This window comes from Haliotis rufescens, unplaced genomic scaffold (assembly GCF_023055435.1).
Source record: "Haliotis rufescens isolate VD_foot unplaced genomic scaffold, xgHalRufe1.0.p SCAF_2, whole genome shotgun sequence".
Taxonomy (NCBI): Eukaryota; Metazoa; Mollusca; class Gastropoda; order Lepetellida; family Haliotidae; genus Haliotis; species Haliotis rufescens.
The window spans coordinates 3,054,782-3,079,032 of NW_025963890.1; the positions used below are offsets into that span (position 1 = coordinate 3,054,782).

The window sequence follows — 24,251 nt, forward strand, 5'->3', positions numbered from 1 at the left end:
CCAAGTTTTGTGAAGTCCTTTGTCCAAAGTGTGCTGGCTATTTCGGTCGCTAACAGTAACCGCTGGTCGGTTGCTAGGACCATTCTGTCACTGAGCTGGAGCTAAAATTCCCGGGGGCCGTTGCTAGGGTCGCGCGTGCACAGAACGTGCCGGGGTCACACCTGTCGCAAATGAACTCGTCTGATTGGTCTCAATAAGGAGATGCGGGGCATGCGATTTTCAACATTTGCACCCTGAACTTGATCTGACAAAGGCAAGCCAAACAGATGTTGCGGACCGTTTCGGCCACCGTCGAGGAATAACTTGCCTTGTTTGTTACAACCCGCATGCGGCGAATATCCCATTCCAGATACTGTTTTCATTTCATAAAATTTATTGCTATTGTCCCATATTTGTCAAAACTATTATCTTTGACGTCTATGAACAATGAAAATACAAGTATCGCGGTCACTGTATCATCAAGTGTGCAAGAAAGGCAGGCATGTTGCACATTTCATGAACGATTTTAGCATGACATAAAAAAATAGTTGTTATGCAACGCACAATGCGCTCGTTTGTTTTAATAAATCTGTACAGAAGTTTTCAATATCTATTTGACATAAATAACAAACAGATCTCGTACAGTCATCATGAAGGAAGCCACGTGACATCACATGCATAATTTCATTAACATAACGCCTTATGAAGCGTCACAAGTCGCCAACTGGGCTAACAAGTTGATGCATTATATCACGGGTTTTTAACCTTTGAATTCACAATTCAGCAAGATAATATATACAATAAGTAATAAATTCAGAACTATGTCCCCAAACTGTAAACATATGTTATATTATATGTGCTGAATAAGCACGAACTGAATAGAAAATAGCCATAAATCAGTCCTGAATTTACGTAGCATTAATTAGCTTGTCAGTAACATGCCTGGATGTGTGATATGTATAAAGGAGTCATGTGAAAAGACGGCATCGAAGTCCTGGGCTCCGATAGACTAAACGCTCTTAGCGCGAAGACGACAATGACTCCCACACTAGACATGAAGCTACGACAATCGTGGTCCTAGGATCACGCCCTGGGACAGTCCTGCCCCACGTGATATGCATGAGTGAGTGAATTTCGTTAAAACGCCACACTCCAACTGTATCACGGCGGGAAAATAACCGAGCCTGGTCCACGCAGGCAGCCAGTGTGTATATTATTGTATGAACAATGATCCGTTAATCAGCTAGATCGGACATTGTATCCATCCGATCCTCAATAGTCAGGTCTTAAGGCGTGTATCTTAAGTCGGGCGTGTTTCGCTAAAGTCTGTTCATTTTAACTGTTTATTTGTTTGAATTAATATATAGTGCTCAAGGGTGCACGGCTGTGCAGAGTTGCGTCATGCTAGAAATCTATGAGTTTGGGTTCGAAGCCCGGTTCGCCCCGATAATGCTTCTATAGGTTTGTCAACACCATACCCGTGCTCGTGGATTACATCAAAGTAGTGAGCGTCTTAGACCTGCATCACTTCGGGCTTTCCTCCCACATTAAGCTGGCACGCGGTGATATACTAGTAACTAGAATACTTTTCATAGCAGCGTTAAACCCAACTCACTCACAGTAATGCTTAACAAATCTGTCAGAAACGCAAATGCATGGTTCTTGAGAAACAAGACCCGTTTACACGTAACGTTATCGCAAAGTTACAGAGACGTTCACACAACCTCCAACCATAACCATCCTCACGTTGATGAGAAAATAGAATATATAGTATATAGTTGCATAGTTATCCGCATTACTGTTACTATCATTGTTACGGTGGGTTAGTCTAGTGGTTAAAGTGTTCGTTTGTCACGCCTAAGGCCCGGGTTCGATTCCCAAAGTGGTTACAATGTGTGAATCCATTTTCTGATGTGAAATATTGCTAAAAGCGGCGTAAAACCCATCTCGCGCACTCACTCAATACCTGCATGCTTTCGTGGCACCCATCACTCAATGTACCAAATCATGGAATCGATTGCTTGATAAGGGTGTGAGAATCTACATTGCAAAGTTGCAAAAACTATCATAAGAAGATGAGTATACCTTCCACTTGTTAGATACCCACACTGAGAGTGAGTGAGTGAGTGAGTATGGTGTTAGGGCGCTTTTAGCAATATCCCAGCAATATCACAGTGGGGTACACGAGAAATGGGCTTCACACATTGTACCCATGTCGGGAATCGAACCTGGGTCTTCGGCGTGACGTGCGATCGCTTTAACCACTAGGCTAACCACCGACCGCCCCCCTCAAAAAACCCCCAAACAAACCCAAAACAACAACAACAAAAAACAACAACAACAACCCCCCCCCCCCCCCCCCCCCCCAAAAAAAAAAACAAAACAACAAAACAAAACAAAACAAAAACAAACAAAAAACAAACAAAAACAAAATAAAAACACACGCGCGCCCTGAGAACAAATTCCAGTGAATTCTACTGACTTAATTGGTCAGAATTAAATGTGTGCAGAATATAAACACATACAAGACATGTATGTTTAGGAATGTGTTTCAATCCAAAACGGAATGCACATGTGTGGAAGAAACACGTTTAGAGTCTAAACACATGAAATGAATAAAACCGCATGGCCTGAACACCACCTGAACGCAACATCTCCATAATTCAAAAATGTTTAGAATTTAAACACCTTGAAACATGTTTAGATTTTGAACACCTTTGAACATGTTTAATAAAGTGCATATCATTAGGCTATAAGTCAAATTAATATGGATGAGATATATGATATATATGCCAGTAATATTGATACTAGATGAGAAAATAACATTCACAGGCACTTGCATAACACATATCAAACGAACTCGGTACAATATTAACATAAAAAATGAACAAATATACCAAGATAATGGTGACTAAGAAAATTGACATTTGTGGCGACAGCATCCTCCGAAACATAGACGGTAGCGTGGCGGACTACAAAACAGGTTCGAATCCAAACGAGGTAAAAACATTTTTGGGTTCATAAATGTGTTTTTGCTGTGTGCCTAAGAGTATTTCACTTATACAGGATGCTGACAATGAAGGTATATCTGACTACTGCTTAACATTTTTTAGTTAGTGACGGAATGCCACCAAGTGAAAAAAATACTTACTGATTAGTAACGTCTACTGACAAGTTAGTGTCTGAGTGGAACAGTGAAATTCACGAACTTAACTATTTCTGTCAGCGCAGCTCCTTTTTATCTGAAAAGCATCTTTGTAACTCGAAAGTCATTTAAGTTACAAAGAATGGAGCCGAACCCATGGCCAGCTATGTAGCGCTATGCAAGACCCGTGAAGGACCGGGGTAGAATGGGACTTCAGCAACCCATGCTTGCCGTAAAAGGCGACTATGCTTGCCGTAAAAGGCGACTATGCTTGTCCTTAGAGGTGACTAACGGCATCGGGTGGTCAGACTCGCTGACTTGGTTGATGCATGTGATCGACCCAAATTGCGTTGATCGATGCTGATGATATCAATCATTGGATTGTCTTGTCCAGACTCGATTATTTACAGACCGCCGAGATATTGCTGGAATATTGCTGAGTGCGGCGTTAAACAACGAACCAAACCCAAACTATGCAAAAGTATGGGTAACGAAATTCACCACTAACAAGGCCCTTTTGACAGCTGTCTCAGGAAGGGAAGAGGTCAGGGGATCGGTGGCCCCACCATAAACAGCAGGTGCACACTTGGGGGCACAGCTGGACGTCGTCACTATAGAAACGGCAACAGTTGTACAAAAATAATGTGATTAATTTCATCATTGTGTGTCTAAATTCATGCGTCAGGTGTAAATTGATAATAACAACACACGGTCTGTTAATTGAATGAGGTGTTCCATTTTCACAAGTGGGTGAAACATATCTCATCAAATACATATATACTCAACAACAAAAGTTCCTGTGACACCAATATTTCAGTGTATTTTTCAAACAAGTAAAGTTTGGTTTTCAATATTGTAGTACATTTTGGAATCAAGTCACAAAAACGCAACTGCTACAGAAAAGCATGCATTCCATGCAAGAATTGACTTTTATGCAAGCCCCATGCATTTCACTACCCAAGAATGGGTATAAAAACATGTGCTTTAACGGGGTTCCATAGGTATTGTTTAGCATCGTGCTGACAACAACCACTCAGAAGAACAACAAAATTACGCAATTATTCAACATTACGAAATGCCACGCCTGTCCGAAAATGAGCGTCTGCGAGCCATTGGTATGCTTGAAGCAGGATCGAGTCAACGTGATGTTGCAAGACAATCTAACGTCCACAGAAACACCATTTGGTGTTTATGGCAACGTTGGCAGACGAATGCAGTCAGAGACCATCCTCGGTGTGGCAGGCCACACCTAACCAATAATCGACAAGACAACTGGATTCGAACAACACACCTACGAAATCGATTCCAGCCAGCAACAGTGACTGCAAGAAGCATCCCTAGCCTTCGACGAATATCTTCCCAAACCGTACGTCGTCGCCTCAGATGTGCAGGGATTGTCGCCAGGAGACCCGCCAGACGTCCCATTTTGACAGGAAACCGCCATCAAGCACGTCTACAGTGGTGCAGACAGCGTCTACGCTGGACGGCCATGCAGTGGGAACAAGTTCTATTTACTGACGAGTCTCGTTTTCACGTCAGCCACAGCAATGGACGGGTTCGAGTGTACTGACGTCGAGGTGAGCGTTACGTCAATCATTGTGTCATGGAAGAAGATTGGTTCGGGGGCGACAGCGTTATGGTATGGGTTTGGATTACAGCAAGACAGAGGACCCGTTTGATAGTGGTAGAGGGAAATCTCAATGGACAGCGCTACCGCGACGACATCATCGGCCCTGTTGTTCTACCGTTTTTGCGTCGTCATGGCCCAGGCATTACCTTTCAACATGAAAGGTCTCATATTGCTCGACTTGTTCAGGATTCTCTTCAACAAAACAACGTGAATGTCATCCCCTGGCCGGCTCGCTCCCCTGTACCTGATCTCTCACCAATCGAGCACATGTGGGATGAGATGGATCGGCGCCTTCCACGTCAACCACGTGTTCCACAGACACTCCAGGAACTTCGAAACATGCTCCAGCAGATATCGATAGATATGACACAGGACCTTTTGCGACGCCTGGTCCATTCCATGAGACGCAGATGTGTTGCTTGCATCGCACCCAGAGGTGGACACACACGCTATTGATTTGTAAATAAACATTTTGGCATGTTCATGTTTTTTATGAAATCACGCATTTTCTGAAGTCAGTATGGCAAATTAAACCATTTGAAAACCTACAGGAGTCCTTTATCTGTTGCAAACCGAAATTGTTTCAGATTTGGTAAAAAACGTAACTTTGCATTAAATCTTATTCAGTGTCACAGGAACTTTTGTTGTTCAGTATATAAACCGGGCAAAAGAAACACATCTTGAATTGAATCATTTTTCGAGGTCCGTACAAAATTGCAATGCCATATCGATTGTGCCCTTGCCATTAGGCTGAGCGAAAGAGGCATGGGGTCAAAATAAAAAAATACATTAACAAGAAACAAACAGAGGCCACTCAAAAGGTACTCATAAAGTCAAATCACGTGACAAGACATGTTCTTAGAAGCAACTATTCATCTCTGTATCTTTGGCCAGTCAGATTCCCCCGAATGATGACAAGCCTTGTTCAAGGCTGCACATCTTGGATTCAGTTAAATGCCAGTCGCTCTCCCCTACGTCGATAAACACGTACTCGGCCATCGTTTCGGAACAAGTTAAAGCGACTTTCATCTGTGAACAGCAAGCACCCTTTCCCAATCACGCCGCTCCCACCGACGTACAGTTCTTGCCCATTGTAATCTTCGTTGACGGTGTAGAGGTGTAAAGGCCATTCCAGGGAGGGGACGGTAGGCTCTGATACCAGCAATGCGGAGTCGTCGTAACATTGTCCGTCTGCTGATGGGGTGTCCCAGTGCCGTCGCCGCCATCGACGTCGCCGTCACGTATCGGTTCTGCAGGTGGATTGTCCGGATGTGGCGATCATCACATGGCGTGGTTACCCTTGGTCTTCCCGATCTTGGACGGTCTTGTGTCTGGCCTGCTTGCTGATAACGGCTCGACAGGTGGCTGAAACTGGTTTGACTGCAGTTAAAGGTTCTTGCAATCTGCCGTTGAGGTGAGGTGAAATTGGGTTTAACGTCGCGTCCAAGATTATTGCACTTATATAGCGACGTGCATGCACGTGTATGTGTGTGTGTGTGTGGCTGCTTGTACTAGTCCGGACTGATGCCGATTTATAGTGCTAGCTCACTGAGATACCATGCCGCAGTTTAACATGAATACCCCACTCAGACACAGTATACTGACTCCGAGCCGACCAGTCCTTGTTTAAGCCCCTTAATGCCGAGCGCCAGACAGGGTAACAACAAGTACAATCTTTTAACGTCTTTTCGTATGACGCGGCCCGGGCGGACGCTCTACCACTAGACCACGGAGGCGGTCAATCTGCCGTTGAGAGTCCCCCATCCTCTTGTGTGATCGTCGGCATTTCTCTTATGTTCTTCTTGATGCTGCATCCTTGCTCTGTCCCACACCAGTATTAATGCAACAATCATGCACCAACATTTTTATTAGTTCCCAAAAATCCTGTTTTTAAGGCTTTGCGACGATAGCTCGTTCCATGTGTTTCGACCTAAATGCCATTAGATAGAACACGTCATGTGTATTCCGTTTGCGATTGAAACACGTTCATAATCATGTTTAGATCTAAACATGTCCTGTCTGTTTACATTCTAAACACATCTATTAACAACGTTGCTATTCCGTTATACCCATATCTTTCTATCAATTCCTGTTACCGTTCTGTTATATATGTTGTTTTATGTCCCGAACTTCACAACCGTATATTTATAGAGATATCTTTATAACATTCATTGATAACGTTCCTTTATATCTGTTACTTTATAACCCACCTTTATATTCAAACTTAATAGCCATTTCTCAACAGCCGTTCCATCTCTACCCGCTCTTTTATACCCGTTCCTATATAACCTACCGTTATAACTATTTCTCAATCGCCGTTCCCTCTCTACTCGCTCTTTTATACCCGTTCCTTTATAACCTACCTTTATAACCTACCTTTATAACTATTTCTCAATCGCCGTTCCCTCTCTACCCGCTCTTTTATACCCATTCCTTTATAACCTACCTTTATAACCTACCTTTATAACTATTTCTCAATCGCCGTTCCCTCTCTACCCGCTCTTTTATACCCGTTCCTTTATAACCTACCTTTATATCCATATTCTTGATAACCATTTCTCAATAGCCGTTCCCTCTGTACACACTCTTTTATACCCGTTCCTTTATAACCTACCTTTATATCCATATTCTTCATAACCATTTCTCAATAGCCGTTCCCTCTGTACACACTCTTTTATACCCGTTCCTTTATAACCTACCTTTATATCCATATTCTTCATAACCATTTCTCAATAGCCGTTCCCTCTGTACACACTCTTTTATACCCGTTCCTTTATAACCTACCTTTATATCCATATTCTTCATAACCATTTCTCAATAGCCGTTCCCTCTGTACACACTCTTTTATACCCGTTCCTTTATAACCTACCTTTATATCCATATTCTTGATAACCATTTCTCAAAAGCCGTTCCCTCTGTACACACTCTTTTATACCCGTTCCTTTATAACCTACCTTTATATTCATATTCTTGATAACCATTTCTCAATAGCCGTTCCCTCTGTACACACTCTTTTATACCCGTTCCTTTATAACCTACCTTTATATCCATATTCTTCATAACCATTTCTCAATAGCCGTTCCCTCTGTACACACTCTTTTATACCCGTTCCTTTATAACCTACCTTTATATCCATATTCTTCATAACCATTTCTCAATAGCCGTTCCCTCTGTACACACTCTTTTATACCCGTTCCTTTATAACCTACCTTTATATCCATATTCTTCATAACCATTTCTCAAAAGCCGTTCCCTCTGTACTCACTCTTTTATACCCGTTCCTTTATAACCTACCTTTATATCCATATTCTTGATAACCATTTCTCAATAGCCGTTCCCTCTGTACACACTCTTTTATACCCGTTCCTTTATAACCTACCTTTATATCCATATTCTTCATAACCATTTCTCAATAGCCGTTCCCTCTGTACACACTCTTTTATACCCGTTCCTTTATAACCTACCTTTATATCCATATTCTTCATAACCATTTCTCAATAGCCGTTCCCTCTGTACACACTCTTTTATACCCGTTCCTTTATAACCTACCTTTATATCCATATTCTTCATAACCATTTCTCAATAGCCGTTCCCTCTGTACACAATCTTTTATACCCGTTCCTTAATATCTTTCCATCAGTTCATGTATGCAAACAGTGAATGGGCTTCCCAGAACGGAATCTATCGCGACATTACAGAACAGAATCACTTGTTGGACTGACGATATAACCAACAAACATAAAACAAACCACTTTGTCTTCAGGTTCAACTAGGGCGGTCGGGTAGCCTAGTGGTTAAAGCGTTAGCTCGTCACGCCGAAGACCCGAGTTCGATTCCCGACATGGGTACAATGTGTGAAGCTCATTTCTGGTGTCCCCCGCCGTGATATTGCTTGAATATTGCTAAAAGCGGCGTAAAACCTCACTCACTCAGGTTCAACAAGAAGAAATTCTTCACTGGACATGCAGGATGATAAATATTATGTTGTAGGTTTGAAACTATTGCTTGGGTTCATCATTTAGAGGAAGAAAATTTTATGTTTTGAAAATAATGTTTTTGTCTCACACAACACCCTCAATACCACCCGCCCCACACATCACCGACCCAATCCCGTTTCGGAAATGACTGGCCTTAGGTTGTGCAGGTTAGATCTCGGTGTCAGCTGCAAAAGCCGTAAACATAAGAAGACACATGTTACCGTATGTCATACTCTGGACTGTACAAGGTACTGTCATCTTCTATATTAACACAATAGGCGCCACGTGTATACTACCACTGAACATTACACCAGATGTTGCCTCGAAACACAGGAGCCAGGATATATTGCTGTCAGCCGAAACTTTAAATCCGCTTTCGTGTGGCTACATTCAGGTACAAAACGAGTTTCTGGGGCTATAGAGAAAGCTCCGCCCGGGCCTATGTCTGGTTGTCCGTCCGTCCTTAGCGTTTAAATTTTCGGCTTCTCAGAAACCACAAAGCCTATGGAGCTGACACCTTGTATGAATGATCATCTGTGGTATCTCTGCAAAGTGCTCACATATTTTTTTAACATGGCAACGATTATTTTTTCATAACAGGTGAGCTACAGTGCCTTGTGGCTCTATTGCTTGGTATAATGAGGATTTTTGTGATTTTTTGCATAGTTTTATAATGTCGAGGGATATCAATGACTTTATCGTTTTGATTTTTATTATTGTTGACAATAATACATACATCGATGTAACGGTCAACCCATCCAGCCCTCCCCACCCCTACACACACACACACACACACACACACACGCGCGCGCGCGCGCGTGATGGATCTCGATGTATTTTCTCCTCATCCCCGTATCCGCCCGGTGACCAAGGGTATCTGGAGGTATGTCGTCCCTGCATCACCCAGTGTATTGTTCTTGACCCGCGAAGATCCGGGGTAGAATGGGACTTCAGCAACCCATGCTTACCGTAAAAGGTGACTTTGCTTGTCGTAAGAGGCGGGTAGTCAGGCTCGCTGACTTGGTTGATGCATGTCATCGTATCCCAATTGCGTGGATCGATGTTCATGATATCAATCACTGGATTGTCTTGTCGAGATTCGATTATTTACAGACCGCCGAGATATTGAGTGCGGCGTTAAACAACAAACCAAACCCAAACTATGCAAAAGTATGGGTAACGAAATTCTCCACTAACAAGGCCCTTTTGACAGCTGTCTCAGGAAGGGAAGAGTTCAGTGGATTGGTGGCCCCACCATAAACAGCAGGTGCACACTTGGGGGCACAGCTGGACGTCGTCACTATAGAAACGGCAACAGTTGTACAAAAATAATGTGATTAATTTCATCATTGTGTGTCTAAATTCATGCGTCAGGAGTACGGCGTTAAACATCAAACAAACAAATCATATGTCAGTCACTATGATCAGGGCGGCGTTCCACAAGAGGTCTTAACCTAAAGTGATCGTAACTCCCATACTATAACAAGGCTTACGACAGTCGTAGAACCACGATCGCTTTGTGCAGCTGGGCCCTAGACGGTATTGGTGCGAGCAGTTCGGTTTGAACGGGAAACCTTGCATGATAGGTAGGCAGTGGGTGGGTATAGTTAATACCGGGGTGGATGTTATGTTGTCTCTTGGCGTATGTGTGTGGCAGAGTAATGTGGGGTAAGGCATGAATGTATGGGAGGGAGTGCGGGGGTATTTAATTTTGTGTTTTATATATTCGTTTACATATTGGGTGTAGTTTGGGTGCAGGGGTAGGGGAGCGGGAAGTGTGCGGAGCGGGTGGGTGCCTGTGAATGAGAGTCGTGGTGGGAGCGGGTGTGTGGGGTTCGGTCGGGATGTGTGCACGTAGGGGAGAGGAGGGACTTTGGTGCAGATGTTTTGACCCACATTTTAGACCCTACGTGTCATCCATGCCATTAAGCCCATGTGCTTGTGTAGACGTCACTTGGGTAGTGCGCCCCCTACCCCAAACTCTTTTTAATCTAACCGATACTCCCTCACGTGTTTACACACTCGTGAGGCTCCGTAGATCAACGCGACGAACAAACCTGTGAAAAACAGGAATGATAAACAACCGACTTGCGTCTTTCACCTTATATACTGTTGGTATATTTAGTAACGAGATAAATCAATATCCCATTGTCGAGTCGTGTAGTACGTCATAGTTAACCGCACGGGTCACAATGCCTTCTTGACGCAACGTCCTTTTGAAAACGTGAATGAAAGGAGGGGCGGGGCGACTGTGGATGCCTGTCGCAGGTAAGTGACAACAGCTAATGTCAAATTTGGATGCCACAGCTGCAACGCTTCACCGTAAAATGACGTACAAACTAAAAACAGGAACTACACTCATGCTGGACGCTGCACGACATATATCTGTCGTGCAAAGGTGTTATTGGACTTTTTTGTCCTTTATATTGCACATTTCGCCAGGATTATAATGTGTCTAGGTTTTGACAGCGCCATATCCGTACTCGTGGTTTCACCGAAGACGTAAACGTCTAAAGACCCGCATCACTTCGGGATTTCTTTCCACATGAATCTGACAGGCCGTGATTTAACAGACTATTGTTCAAAGCACCTTTAAAATCAGCTGGCTAATTGTTTAACCATTGTGCATATGTCTTCTTTTCTTCGAAATGTCAAATGACAGCGACTTTCGTTTTTGTAAATATCAATATAATTGATCATAAACACATGGTATATTTCTTGTTTCTTGTCAACTTGTTTGTTCCCAAATTAAATCCTACGCACACGGTATCTGCCGAGCGTACTAACTGTACACGGGGGCTGAGAGACTTGATGAGAACTTACGGTACCAACGCCTCAAGCCTCAGATTCTTCTGTCATAGACGTTTGCAGCGGCGGTCAGTGCCGTGTCTATATATATCCCGTTAGCTCTGAAAATAGCTCGCCTTACGCAGACTGCCATCGTGCGAGTTATAATGAGCACCACGAGGAGCTATTTTCAGCCCTAGACTGAAACCATGGGCGAAAAGTTTCGTTGGAAATGTGTTCTGGCCACGATTGTCGTAGTGTAATGTACATTCTCAGTGGATGCGTGGCACGTGGACAGGTCGGTGTACATATACTGTGATCCAGTGTTCCGATTAATATTCCACGAAGCAAAGTAATGAGGTGAACGATATAAGGTCCCTAACAGGTCAGAATTTGTAACTTTCGGTACAACGAATCGCGTTGTAAAGAGGCGTCAAAATACAGTTTGTTTGTTAGTTTGATTGTTGTTTAACGCCACTCTTAGCAAGATTCCTGCTATGTGACGGCGGTCTGTATATAATCGAGTCTGAACCAGACAATGCAGTGATTGACATCATAAGCATCGATCCATGCAGTTTGGATACCATGACAAACATCAACCAGGTCAGTGATCCTGACCACCCGATCCCGTTGGTCGCATCTTACGACAAACATGGGTTGCTGGAGATCTATTCTACCCCGGATCTTCATGGTTCGGCAAGATACAGAACAGGATGGGTATAATTAACGGCATTTATCATCCAAAACTGGCTCCCACGGGAGATATCGCTTGGATGAGATCAAGCGATATCAACACTGTAGATATCGGTGCAATGAAATTACATCACAATGCTTTGCAGACCATTGTGACGTCACTGGTTACCATGACGTCACAATCAAATGACATCACTAATGGCTCTGCTACTGAAGCTGTTTGCAGTACTTTTTACACTGACACTGCTAATTACTGTCTTCAAATTGAAAAAGTTGAAAGAATGATGTTGGTTGATAAATAAAATTTCACCCTCGTGTCTTTTGATATCAAATATATCAACACTCGTTGATAAAAGTGGCAAAAATCCTCGGCAAGCCTCGACATTTTTCCACTTTTATCAACTCCTGTTGATATAACTGATATCAAAAGACACTTGGGCGAGATTCTCTCTATATATTATACTGTTATATAGCATTATAATCACTTCTGCTGCCTACGATAATGCAACTATTTTCATTACTATTATGTCATTGTTACTTTACCCCCCCCCCCCCCCCCCCCCCCCCCCCCCCCCCACACACACACACACACACACACACAACCTCTCCCCGCCATCCCCATCCCCATCCCCACCCCACCCCCAATTGCTCATACTATCAATCACTGGTTTGTTTGGTTCCGCCTCAGTTACTGGGACATGTCGGACATGGGTGGCCAACCGCCTTAGAGACCGGTCATTTATTCCATTCTTTTAGGGAGGTGAGGTGTCAGAGAGATTCAGGGCAGGGTCAAAATATATGACAGTCTCTTGGGGAGGGTAATAAAACATACACATATTTGGGGATGGTCTTGAAATAATGGACGACATTTGATAATACAAATTAGGTAGGGTATAAACTGAAATACTGTTCACTGAAGCGTTAAACGAAAGTCACTCACTCACCGTAGTTAAATGTACTTATATTATCTCCATGAGTCAAATGCCGTAAAAGGAAATGTGTCCGCGTTGCTACGCATGTACTATCTCCGGTACGTGGTCGAGTGTTCACGAGTTTGCACTTTCCCTAAACAGCCGTAACTACATAAGCCCTTTATGGAATTACCGTTTGGACCAAAACTGCATTACCCTAGACGGCTACATATATGTCAAGGATATTTCTGTGAAATTGAAGTTAGTACAAAGACCATCAGAACAACAACGAAAATCATGACAACAAGGATGGTATTTTTTCTGATGGAAGTTTCGCAAAACTTCCAACACAAACAGAAAGCCATGTAGTCACAATGTTCTTGAAAGTTTTGCAAATGTGAGATAATCAACAGCATTTGCTACTTATAGTACCAATAAGTTATACATTATCACCAGTGCTACTGGTACTAATAGTATTATAATTGATGATCATAATGATAACTATTAATGTTATTTAATTATTTTTATGAATATGATATTATCTGATCTTTGACATCGTAATTGTCATAAAGTATTTTCATAAGTACCAACAATATTGATTTCGAAGTTAGTATATTATGAAAACGAACAGGACTTCAAAGTAGCAGCCTCAAATCATTATAAAATGTAGATAAAAGTAATAAGGTAACGTGTGAAATAGATTTGATCTTTGTGTTATATACGTTTGATTGTGTGCACTCAAGTACAAACAATCCGTTATGCACGGTCCACTGAACACACGAAATCTATAATATTTGACCTAAATTCTAATGCGTGTTAATTACCATCTGCATTCTTAAAATAATGCAAGAAAACATTCGAAAATGCATTGTTATAACTTATATTTCACCCTTCCTATTAGATGCAATGCATATAACGCTTATATAACGTAAAGACCTCACAAGGCCATCACGATGTTCAGCACGTGCAGAAACATCAACGTGACACAAACGAAGAGGAAGGGAGGTAACTCTAATCATTGTAGGGTCACTTGCCTGGCAACTACGCCCATGTATGGTGGTATATGCGTTTCCTTATATGGGAGGAGTGATTATACTCTTGGTGTAGGGACATTACATATACGGGTACGTGATAATCGGGTTGACTTATATCAGTGTTATGATACTACCCGAAATGGTATTGTATACATGCGAGGCTTCTTTGCCTATTAAGGCTGCCAAATTCATGACCTGTTTTGCTCAAAGTAGTATTTTTGGTTCTTTGTCACGATTGCTACTACTTGTATTTGGTTTGATTTATAAACAATATATCTGATGATATCCAATGAAAACAAATAAACTTAAATTGTGCCCGATATAATTTACAGCTTACATCGAGAACCTACCTCATGAAATATATCAAAACGAGTTACAAATATTCGAGGCTTGCCGATGATATTTTGACTTCTATCAACGTGTCTTGATAAATTTGAGCTTAGGCGACACGAGACTGAGATTCTATTTTTCACCCAAAACTGGCCCCAACAGGAGATATCGCTTGGGTGAGATCAAGCTATATCTACACTCGTTGATAATAGTGGAAACAATCATCGGCAAGCCTCGGAGTTTTCCCACTTTTATCAATTCGTGTTGATATATTTGATATCAAAAGACACTCTGGTGAGATTCTCTATTTATCATCCTAAATCACCCTTCCAACATTTTCTTTTGTAAACGGTAATAACCATTGTCTTGAGAGTGAACAGTACAGCTACAGCTTCAGTGGCAGAGATATTAGTGATGTCATTTGATTGTGACGTCATGCAAACCGATGACGTCACATTGGTCAACAAAGCACTGTGATGCAATTGATGATATTTCCTTTAATAAGTCAGTTATGGGTGATAACTATAGATATGCACGCAATACCCATCATTATTTTATATCATTCAGAAACTGAAGTCCGCAAGGTTTCCGAACATTGATATAACAAACGAGGTTACGATGTTCACCTGAAAACATTTATTTGAGAGTTTGAGGAATGTTCCCTCGAACAATGTCAGATAAGAAAAACGCGTAATGTATTGTTGACATCCAAATATCCGAATTAACGAGGTTCTAATGTAATACATAGATCATATTATATGTCCGGATTAACGAGGTTTCTGTGTACAAGATCTGTTCTCAATTAAGCAGAAGAAGACTTGCTTTGAGACGCAATTAAAGCAGACAAGGTCGGACTTATATAACAAAATTATGAAATAAATACGTGAGTTGCACTTTCCGTCAAAAGGAAATTCCATCCAGTCGTCGTCTCCGACAATATGAGGTTCTCGAAATTAATAGGTTGTAATTAACACGAAAACAAACGAAATAATACGACTATCTCCCACGAACTGCACAATCACAAGAGGTGTAATCTTCATGGCTGGTTACTATAGGAAAAATTATAGCTGCGAACTGGGTGTTCATATCATACAGTTGCAACTACCCACGGCCGAATTATTAGTTCAGTGACATATAAGGTGACTTTGACACCTACATATACCAGGACCACGCTCTATGTATGTCAAGTAGAACCAGACAGGGTTCATTTACTTGGATTTGTAATCGACCATTTCTCTGCGGTCTGTCGGTGTTGCATGTGATGGATAACCTTCATAGCGGCCCATAATCATAAGGCAAGTTCTCCTATGGCTTTATCGATTCGCTGTGCAATATCGGTGCATGGTAATGTCGTGGTCATGTGTGGACGTATTTAATACATGCAGGATACGTTACTAGTATTTGGAATGAAAATGTATACGACATAGCCGACAAAACAATTTCCATAATCATAAGAAATCCCCTTTGTGCATTTTCTACTATATAGTTTATATGTGTTAATGAATCACTATCAAAACGTTATGATAACACGTATAGCATAATGTATATTGTCATCACCCTGGCTGACGTGTTGTCTTGTCATAACCTTGCCATCGAGCATAAGCCACAATGTTGCTGACTGCAGAGAAAAAAAACACACTCACTCTCTCACAACAGGTGGCGGTCATGTAGCCAAGTCGTTCACTGGACTCGCTGAAGACCCAGGTTCGATTCCCAATATGGGTACAATGTTTGCAGCTTAATTGGCAGTGATATCGATGGACTATTGCTGACAGCGGCGTAAAATTTAACTCACTCACTTACTCGCAAAAGAAACATCAAGAACAAAATGAATTGCTTTTAATTTTTTTTATTTCTATACAAAATAACTAAACATTATAAGTAACCTGATACAAAATGAAAACAGTAACATTGAAGACTGATTACTTTTACAAATGTCAAAGAAACAAGCTAAAAAATATAACATTCTAATTTGTCTAAAATGAATTGACAAACAATTGTCTATTGCGTAAAGTATCAGGACAATGCTAACACAGAGTCCCGTTACTTTGTTTAGCCGTTAGCTGATCGGCAGAGTCGAGCTTCTCTGAGCTCTTTCACAGCTCCCCTCCTTCGTCGATGTGTGGTTCAAGGGCAGGTAACCCTAAGATAATGTCACATGTTCCTGTGCGTTGATGCACTACGATGTTTGTCTCTTCCCAGACGACATATCGTCACTTTGTCACATGTTATATATACACATTTTTGCTTTTATGTTTTTTTGCATAGATGAATGCCATGAAATGTTGTTTCAAACACACTGTTCAGGTGATATCCAATCGAATTCCGATGTTCTTTCACAGTTCATTCGCATGGTTCGTTTCCGTTGTTCGTTGACAACGTGATGGGAGTCGTTTTTAACAACACCCCACGCGATCTGTTGATGATGTAGGATAACCGGTACCAGTGACCAATCCTGTCTCTCGTCCTGAATCATGGCGTTTTCATGACCAATTGTGTTGATGAGACAATGGCTATGTATCAATGAAGATGACTTCAACCCATCTACGGTTTGAGACATTAGATCCAACTCGGCAGCTGCTATCTAAGATGTCTCACCGGCATGAAGAGCTCTTCATTTTTTTAGGATATTTTCGGGATGTGGTTTTCCCTGAAAAGAAAAAGGATATCATAAAGCACTGTTCAAAACTATTTTAATTACTGTTAAAAACACTATTATGTACATCGATGCTCATGATGTCAACCACTGGATTGTTCGGTCGAGGTTCTATTATTTACAGACTGCCGTCACATAGTTTGAATGTTGCGGAGTGCGGCATTAAGAACAAACAACTTTTAACCAAAGCTATTAATCAGAAGATATGATTTGCTGAAATTATTTGGCCTAAACCGATTAACGTCAAACATGCATAAAAGCCTTCCTGATTGATTAAAATATATAAAGTGTTATGTCTGCAACTTGTCTTTTTAATTTTAATTCTTTTAATTTAGATATCCCTCCATCCATATACTATTAAACAAAACACATCATACTCGGAAATGCCCTGTCGGACTAGTTACCTCAGATTGTCCATTTGCTGTCAGTCATGTTCATGCGGGTATTGTCACCAAGGACGCCGGGCCATACCCTTTCCCGGCCACAGACTTGCAGAACGTCGTCACCATCACTTCTGCAGGACTGAGGTCTTCCTCCGGGTAATCCACGATGACGCAACCTGCGTCGCTATAAGTGACCCTTCCACCAGCAACATCGTTGTCGTTCATCTTCTGCCCTGGGCGACACTTGACAACAGAAGCCAATTTGTCTTCGCTATCAACCTGTAAGGTACAAATGAAATCGTTATAACAACATTCATATTTCATGAATATATTTCATGCGAGCTATGTAAGGCAAAAACGTGAATCCCTTTTCCAAATTATCTTCTAGGTGTATCTGTGCAAAAGACAATTATGAAAAAACAGTGAACTTTGCCAACTGATGACTCTTCCATTCACGTGCAGTAATCCCCGTTCTCCTCCTTCAAAAGCAAGGCCACGTGCTATTGTTTATTTGACCGAATTTCAATCCCAATTCGTTTGTAAGCGAGGATCCCATTGGTTGTTCCCTAAATTAATATTCATGAGCACAGCAACGCGCATGTGTTTCACTGATTATGTATAGGTAGAGGGTAAACTGGGGCATACGATGACGCAGTGATTTTTGTTGGTGTTTGTGCTGTTCCACTTGAGATCAAATTCCTGTTAAACTACTGCTGGGATATGCAGCGCCAAGTCTGTTGGCTACACTGGCGGAGATTTACCCAGTAAACATCTTTGTTTGCATTTGGCGCAAACAGTGTGTTTTGTCGAAGCTCCCTCGCCACACATAACGGACACAATGACATACAGAGACAGCACAATGACGTTTTGCAATCAGGAAACTTTGTCACATATTTAATCGACACCTAGACCCCGTTTGAAAATCCGATTACGTTATCACTACCATAACAAAGACGGAATGAAAACGATTTAGGGACGGGGTTTAATGAATTTTAATAAAATAATTGTTCACCATTTCAACCTAAAGCTGCTTAAAAGACCTATGTACATTTTCAGCTAATGGGACAATATCCTAGAAACATCACTTCAAAAAGCTACAAACAGTGCCTTCACCGAACTGATTGACTGTATTGGTGTAGAAGAAAGATTATCCATTGACCTTATAGTGATTTAACACTTGTTCGATCAAACAAGTTGGTCAAACTATTATACAACTCAAAATAAGCTAAGGATCATTGATTCTTTATAATACTGTAGATATTGGTCATGCCATGACAGATTAACTATTGTAACATATATAAAAAATCGGGCGGTCCTTAACTTCTTTTGTGTAGTCTATTTCAGTACTGGTGGAGTGCGTGAGTGAGAATGGTTTTACGCCGCTTTTAGCAATATTAAAGCAATATCACAGCGGGGGACACCAGAAATGGGCTTCACACATTGTACCCATGTCGGGAATCAAACCGGGTCTTCGGCGTGACGAGCGAACGCTTTAACCACTAGGCTACCCGACCGCCCCCAGTACTGGTTGAAAGACATAATGTGTAATACAGAGTACAACTGATGGGGACAGAGATAAGTGCTACATACCCTGACAAGTCTGATGTTGTTTTCCATGCAGAAAGCCTCGATGAGCGTGTGATGGATGTGCACTGATACATCCCCAACCATATCCTCGGGCAGGACACACAGCATGATGTTATGGGGGTTTCTGCAAAAATAACACGGTTTTGATTATTTTGATGTATAAATATAACCATGTACACTAAATTCTGGTTGAACATATATTTATATATTCAATAGATTCCTTCATTTTTATTTTCGGTTTCATTTCAAGCACTTTGTCGAAGTATACAATTCTAAAAATATCTCTCGATGTCACCTTTGCTTTTCTTACCATATCAGTACATTGATTAGTACTTATGATAATAGTCATAATTCATGTATATTTATTAATTTGAAATCAGATTTCAAAAGTTGGTGGACGGCTGCGTTGCATTGTTTAAACATGCAACGACTGAAAGATAAAAAAAATCATTTATCTGTTTCTTATGCTGATACTTACATTTCCAAATGCTTTGCACATTCGAACATTCCACAAGTCAATCTTCCTTGCTCTAAGCCCTGCCAAATGGTGTCTCTGAGGGCGTGGCCTACAGTCAGCTGATTCCTGTAACAAACAGAACAACATGCGTTTTGAACATTGTCATGACAAGATGCATAGTCATGTCTATTAATAGCCTCGTGAGTAACCACGGACCTGCAAGACTGGGAATCCCTGCTCCGCGAGCGCGAGCCCAACCACGAGCTTATCAGCTGATTTCATTGCCAAGTTCCTTTGAGGGAATGTAATTATAATCAGTGTACATGACCATAATAAGATTAACATCGATCCATTGAATAGCCCCGTGTTTGTATATCACCACTTGCAACACACAAACACTCGACTGCTGACGTCACTCAGTCACGCGCCCGGATTCTTGATTGGGACTGCCACGCTAGCCCATCTTCACATACAGCACATGTCCTTACATACATTTTGCAAAAATATTGTTTAGAATAGTTGTCTTTTAAACATTATTAAAACAATTAATCGAATGTTATGAAGTGGTTAGGGAGGTACCATGTGCATAAAACATTGCCCTACACTGGATTAAAAAATAACCCTAAAAACGGTTTTACTGAGAATACATGAGATTTCATCCACTGCGTTCGCAACTAGTGACTGCCAAGGTTTTAAAACAAAGTTGCAAACATGGCTTTCATTAATTTCCAAACACGCTAGAGACTACCTGTCAAATGTCATTTTTTTTAAACAATGTCAGTTTCTTAAATTTAGTACAGAATTATTGAAAACATTAAGCCCTCTGATATACAAGATCAGTTTGGTACTTGTATTCTTAATTGAAGCTTTAAATTTAATCCATGTTTTTACCTGATGCAACGTTGCAAGGATTACGTGGCCGTTAAGTACAATGTCAGAAGACGTTTTAACTAAGATAATTGGAGATAATAAACACTACTTACTGTGGTTTTTGCTGCATTTTGCTGTTATCGTCGTATTCTGTCAGTGTCATGATTAAAGGTACTCCGAATTCTGCACAGGTATATCCAACAATATTCATGAAACACACACACGTCCTATCAAGAGCAGATTCACAACAAGAATGTGCTGACACACTACTGGTATCAGACTTTAGCTCAACCCAAGGTGTTGCCCGTCCGCCCGGTCCTCCCATTGGTTGGGAGGAGATGTCAAAGGTAAGGAAAGTACTTCCCTGGAAACCGGTTGCTATGTCGATTGCGGTATATTTTCTTGATTATCAGTCAACGTGAGCCATATTAGCTACTCATGCTGCACTCATTGAAGCATCTTCAAATATCTAAAAGAACTAGAACGTTTTAATTCGGATAACCGTTTGCATTAGCGCATTATTGATTGAACAACTCGCCACGCATCTCAATTCTCCCAACTGCTTTTCAACACGTTGGGTCTTGTGGCAGTAATTCCAAAACGAGGCTAGGGAATTCCTAGCTGTCACTTCTTGATCCAGATGATTCGTTTCCACTACGTTTGAAATATTGCATGGTATTGAACATTTCGAACGTTATGAATAACAGAAAGAGTATATGATTCGGGCGAGAATTCACTTCAGATGTATAAAATGGTGTTTCATGACGAAAGGCCTTAATTGTATTGCATGTTCATTCTCTAGCCTATAAGGTACTTTAACTATATTATCATTTTGTAAATGTGTTTCGGAACACGATACGACATGGCTTTATTAAATACGGCATATATCAAGGGTCACATTAACGTCCTACCTAACTTATCGGAACCGGTGATAACCAGATTAGGCCAACCGTCGGTCATTGCACAAAGTCGTGAAATACATCTAGCCGGTTTTCCCGGGAATCTATTTTTAGCTTTTACCCGGAAAGGACATGTGTGCATGGTTCATGGAGGGTATATGTTTTTTTATGATCATAGACGGATGTGATAACTTTCCGTTGGATATATTATCGTGAATATACACGGATATACAAATTGGTTACACAATCTCTCATATTTTCCAATGAAAACACCATGTCAGTACACGAGTCCGTTTCGCATCCCTTGTTATTTCTGATATCGTCATCGTAGACTTTTATTAAATAAAACCCGATAATATTTAATATTGAAGTGTGTTCAGTAGTCGGAGTCTGAGTTAGCGACTGATTGTCACGCTGTGATTGTGTACCTTTGGAAGTGTACGTGTACAATTACGGTTAACCGCGAAGATAACGTTCTCGACGTTTCGTGGATTGAGCTGTTGCGTCAGGCCTACTGCTCCTGTGCTACTTACACTCAAGTGAGGTGAGGTGAAATTGGGTTTAACGTCGCGTCCAAGATTATTGCACTTATATAGCGACGTGCATGTACGTGTGTGTGTTTGTGTGGCTGCTTGTACTAGTCCGGACTGATGCCGATGCACATGTGGTTTAAAAAATGGCACTTGTTAAATATTACTTATGGACTTTCTTACAGATAAAGATGTATATTCACATCTTCATATTTACTGTTGGCGTGACAATGGTGTCCTTGAATTTCAACAAGGCTGTCAAATGTCCTATTTTTATTATTAACGGTAGTTCTCAGTGCTTACGTCCATTTAAAGAGCTTTAATTGAAAGGTTGATATTTTAAACTGCAGTCCGCTCTATTCCAGCTAGTCCAAGTGGCGAGGCCTGTAAATATTCGAATCTGTGCAAACTAGTGATCGAGAGTGCGTGATGGTCACGATACGATGTCACACAATCAGCCAGCTGCAACTGCAGATCACACATTGACGCCACCCGCGATCCCTGTAACTTCTTACGTCACGGATAGGGTACTGGTGACCCCCTTTAGCCTTGAACCCCTATGTACACGTATTTGACTAGACTTGCACAAGGTATTATTTATTAATTTAATCATAATTTCTAATTATGTTTATAATAAGCACAAGTTGTCCCTATAAGAGGCTGGCGTCCTTACTGTCCGCTTATCTAGACTTGCCTCTTATAAGGATATTATTACTGTACGTATATGGACTTATAATTCAGTACTGTCTAGTACAATGTATATGTATATGACGTACGCGACAATACTGTAGGCTAGAGTTTCCGGTGAAAGTATATGCTTTGAATTCCTATGAAGAATTAGATGGACACGGAACGGAAGCTAGTTTCCGTCGGTCGCTTTCTGTATACAAATATCAGGTAATATCGCACGCGAGATTGAGGCTTTTGAATCTCCGGTAAGTAAGAAGATTTGGACATATTTTTCAGCGCTTTCGTATCACAGGTGCTGTCGACATGTCGTCACCGCTGACAATATGTTATCTTGCAAAGGCGATCATTCTTTTATGTTGTGAGATCATTGTCTTCACAGGCGAGCGGAATGTTGGTGGTTCGGGAATCTTTCAAACATATCGTATTGGACAGCCTCCTTGGTGTACTAGATTGAGTGTCTGCCCGGAGAGCGAAATGTTTGTGGTTCGATCCCCTGCCGCGTCATGCCAAAAGACGTTAAAAGATGGTACTTATTGTTTCCCTGCCTGCCGATCGGAATTGAGGGGCTAAAACAAGGACTGGTCGGAGTTAGTAGATTGTGTCTAAGTGACGTATCCATGTTAAGCTGTGACATGGTATTTCAGTGGACTAGCGCTATAAATGGGCATTAGTCCGTAACATTCAACATAGTAAGGTCTATTCATTTATGTTTGTCAATTACAACATGTTCCTGATCGGAGAATTCCTAACACCGAAGGGAAAACACAGGATTATGTACAAAACAGGGTAATAAAGTGACTATAAAATTTAAAAAATTCAGTTAGGAAGCTAATTTTAGTCATATCGTATTCCATGTTTGGAAACTCCCGTTGCAGTTTCTTCATGTGTATTCTTAGGTAGGGGAATCACCGATTGGTAACGATTCGACAGCTTGAAATAACTTCACGTATCGACAACGTGATTACGGTCAGGGTCACGTGCAATTGTGTGGCACAACCAGCATTACCGATCCTATACGGAGCTTGTCACATTAGTTCTTGCATGAGTTCCCTCTCGTGCTGATTGTGAAATCTAAAAAAAGTTTTTGTTTTGTTTGTTTGTTGTTTTACACCTCACCCACCAATATCCAAGCTATATGACGGCGGTCTGTAAATAATCGAGTCTGGACCAGACAATCCAGTGATTGACATCATGAGCATCGATCCACGCAGTTGGGACACGATGACATGCATCAACCAAGTCAGCGAGCCTCACCACCCCTTTTCTCTAGGCTCCCTTTTATTATTTTTTTGTTAAGATAATTGAACAACTGTTTTTCTGAACGATATGTTCATTTCAGAGACTAGATGTTACTCTAGCTCGGTACATTTCTGTAAAAAAAAAAATTGGATCAATAAAGACAGGCATAAAAAAATGAATTTGCAACCTACCATGTTTGAAATATTATTACAAAATGTTTAAGACACCCATAAGCAGTATGCGGTTGGATTTAAATCAAATTATATTTTTTAATATATAACCATGTAGAAGTCTTCTTTGAGTGCTGGCTAAGTGCCAGTACAGTTCATTTTTGGAAGTAAAATAGCTAACTTAAGATATTTTCAATTGAAAATTAAACATATTATAAATTGAGAAGCCGATATATAATCCCCCCCCCCCCCCCCCCCCCCCCCCCCCCCCCAGTTTAAATACA

At 41.2% G+C, this 24,251-nt stretch overlaps 1 protein-coding gene across 1 annotated transcript; it reads right to left on the reverse strand.

The window, feature by feature from the left end:
• Nucleotides 1–16,319: 16,319 nt before the first annotated feature.
• LOC124116748 (growth arrest and DNA damage-inducible protein GADD45 gamma-like) lies at nt 16,320–20,733 on the reverse strand. Its single transcript, XM_046478226.2, has 5 exons — nt 20,553–20,733; nt 19,591–19,695; nt 19,116–19,236; nt 17,547–17,804; nt 16,320–17,136 (listed from the first exon to the last, which is right to left on the reverse strand). Exons 1-4 carry the CDS (start codon nt 20,648–20,650, stop codon nt 17,577–17,579), a joined length of 552 nt encoding a protein of 183 aa, XP_046334182.1. The 5' UTR covers nt 20,651–20,733; the 3' UTR covers nt 16,320–17,136; nt 17,547–17,576.
• Nucleotides 20,734–24,251: the final 3,518 nt, after the last annotated feature.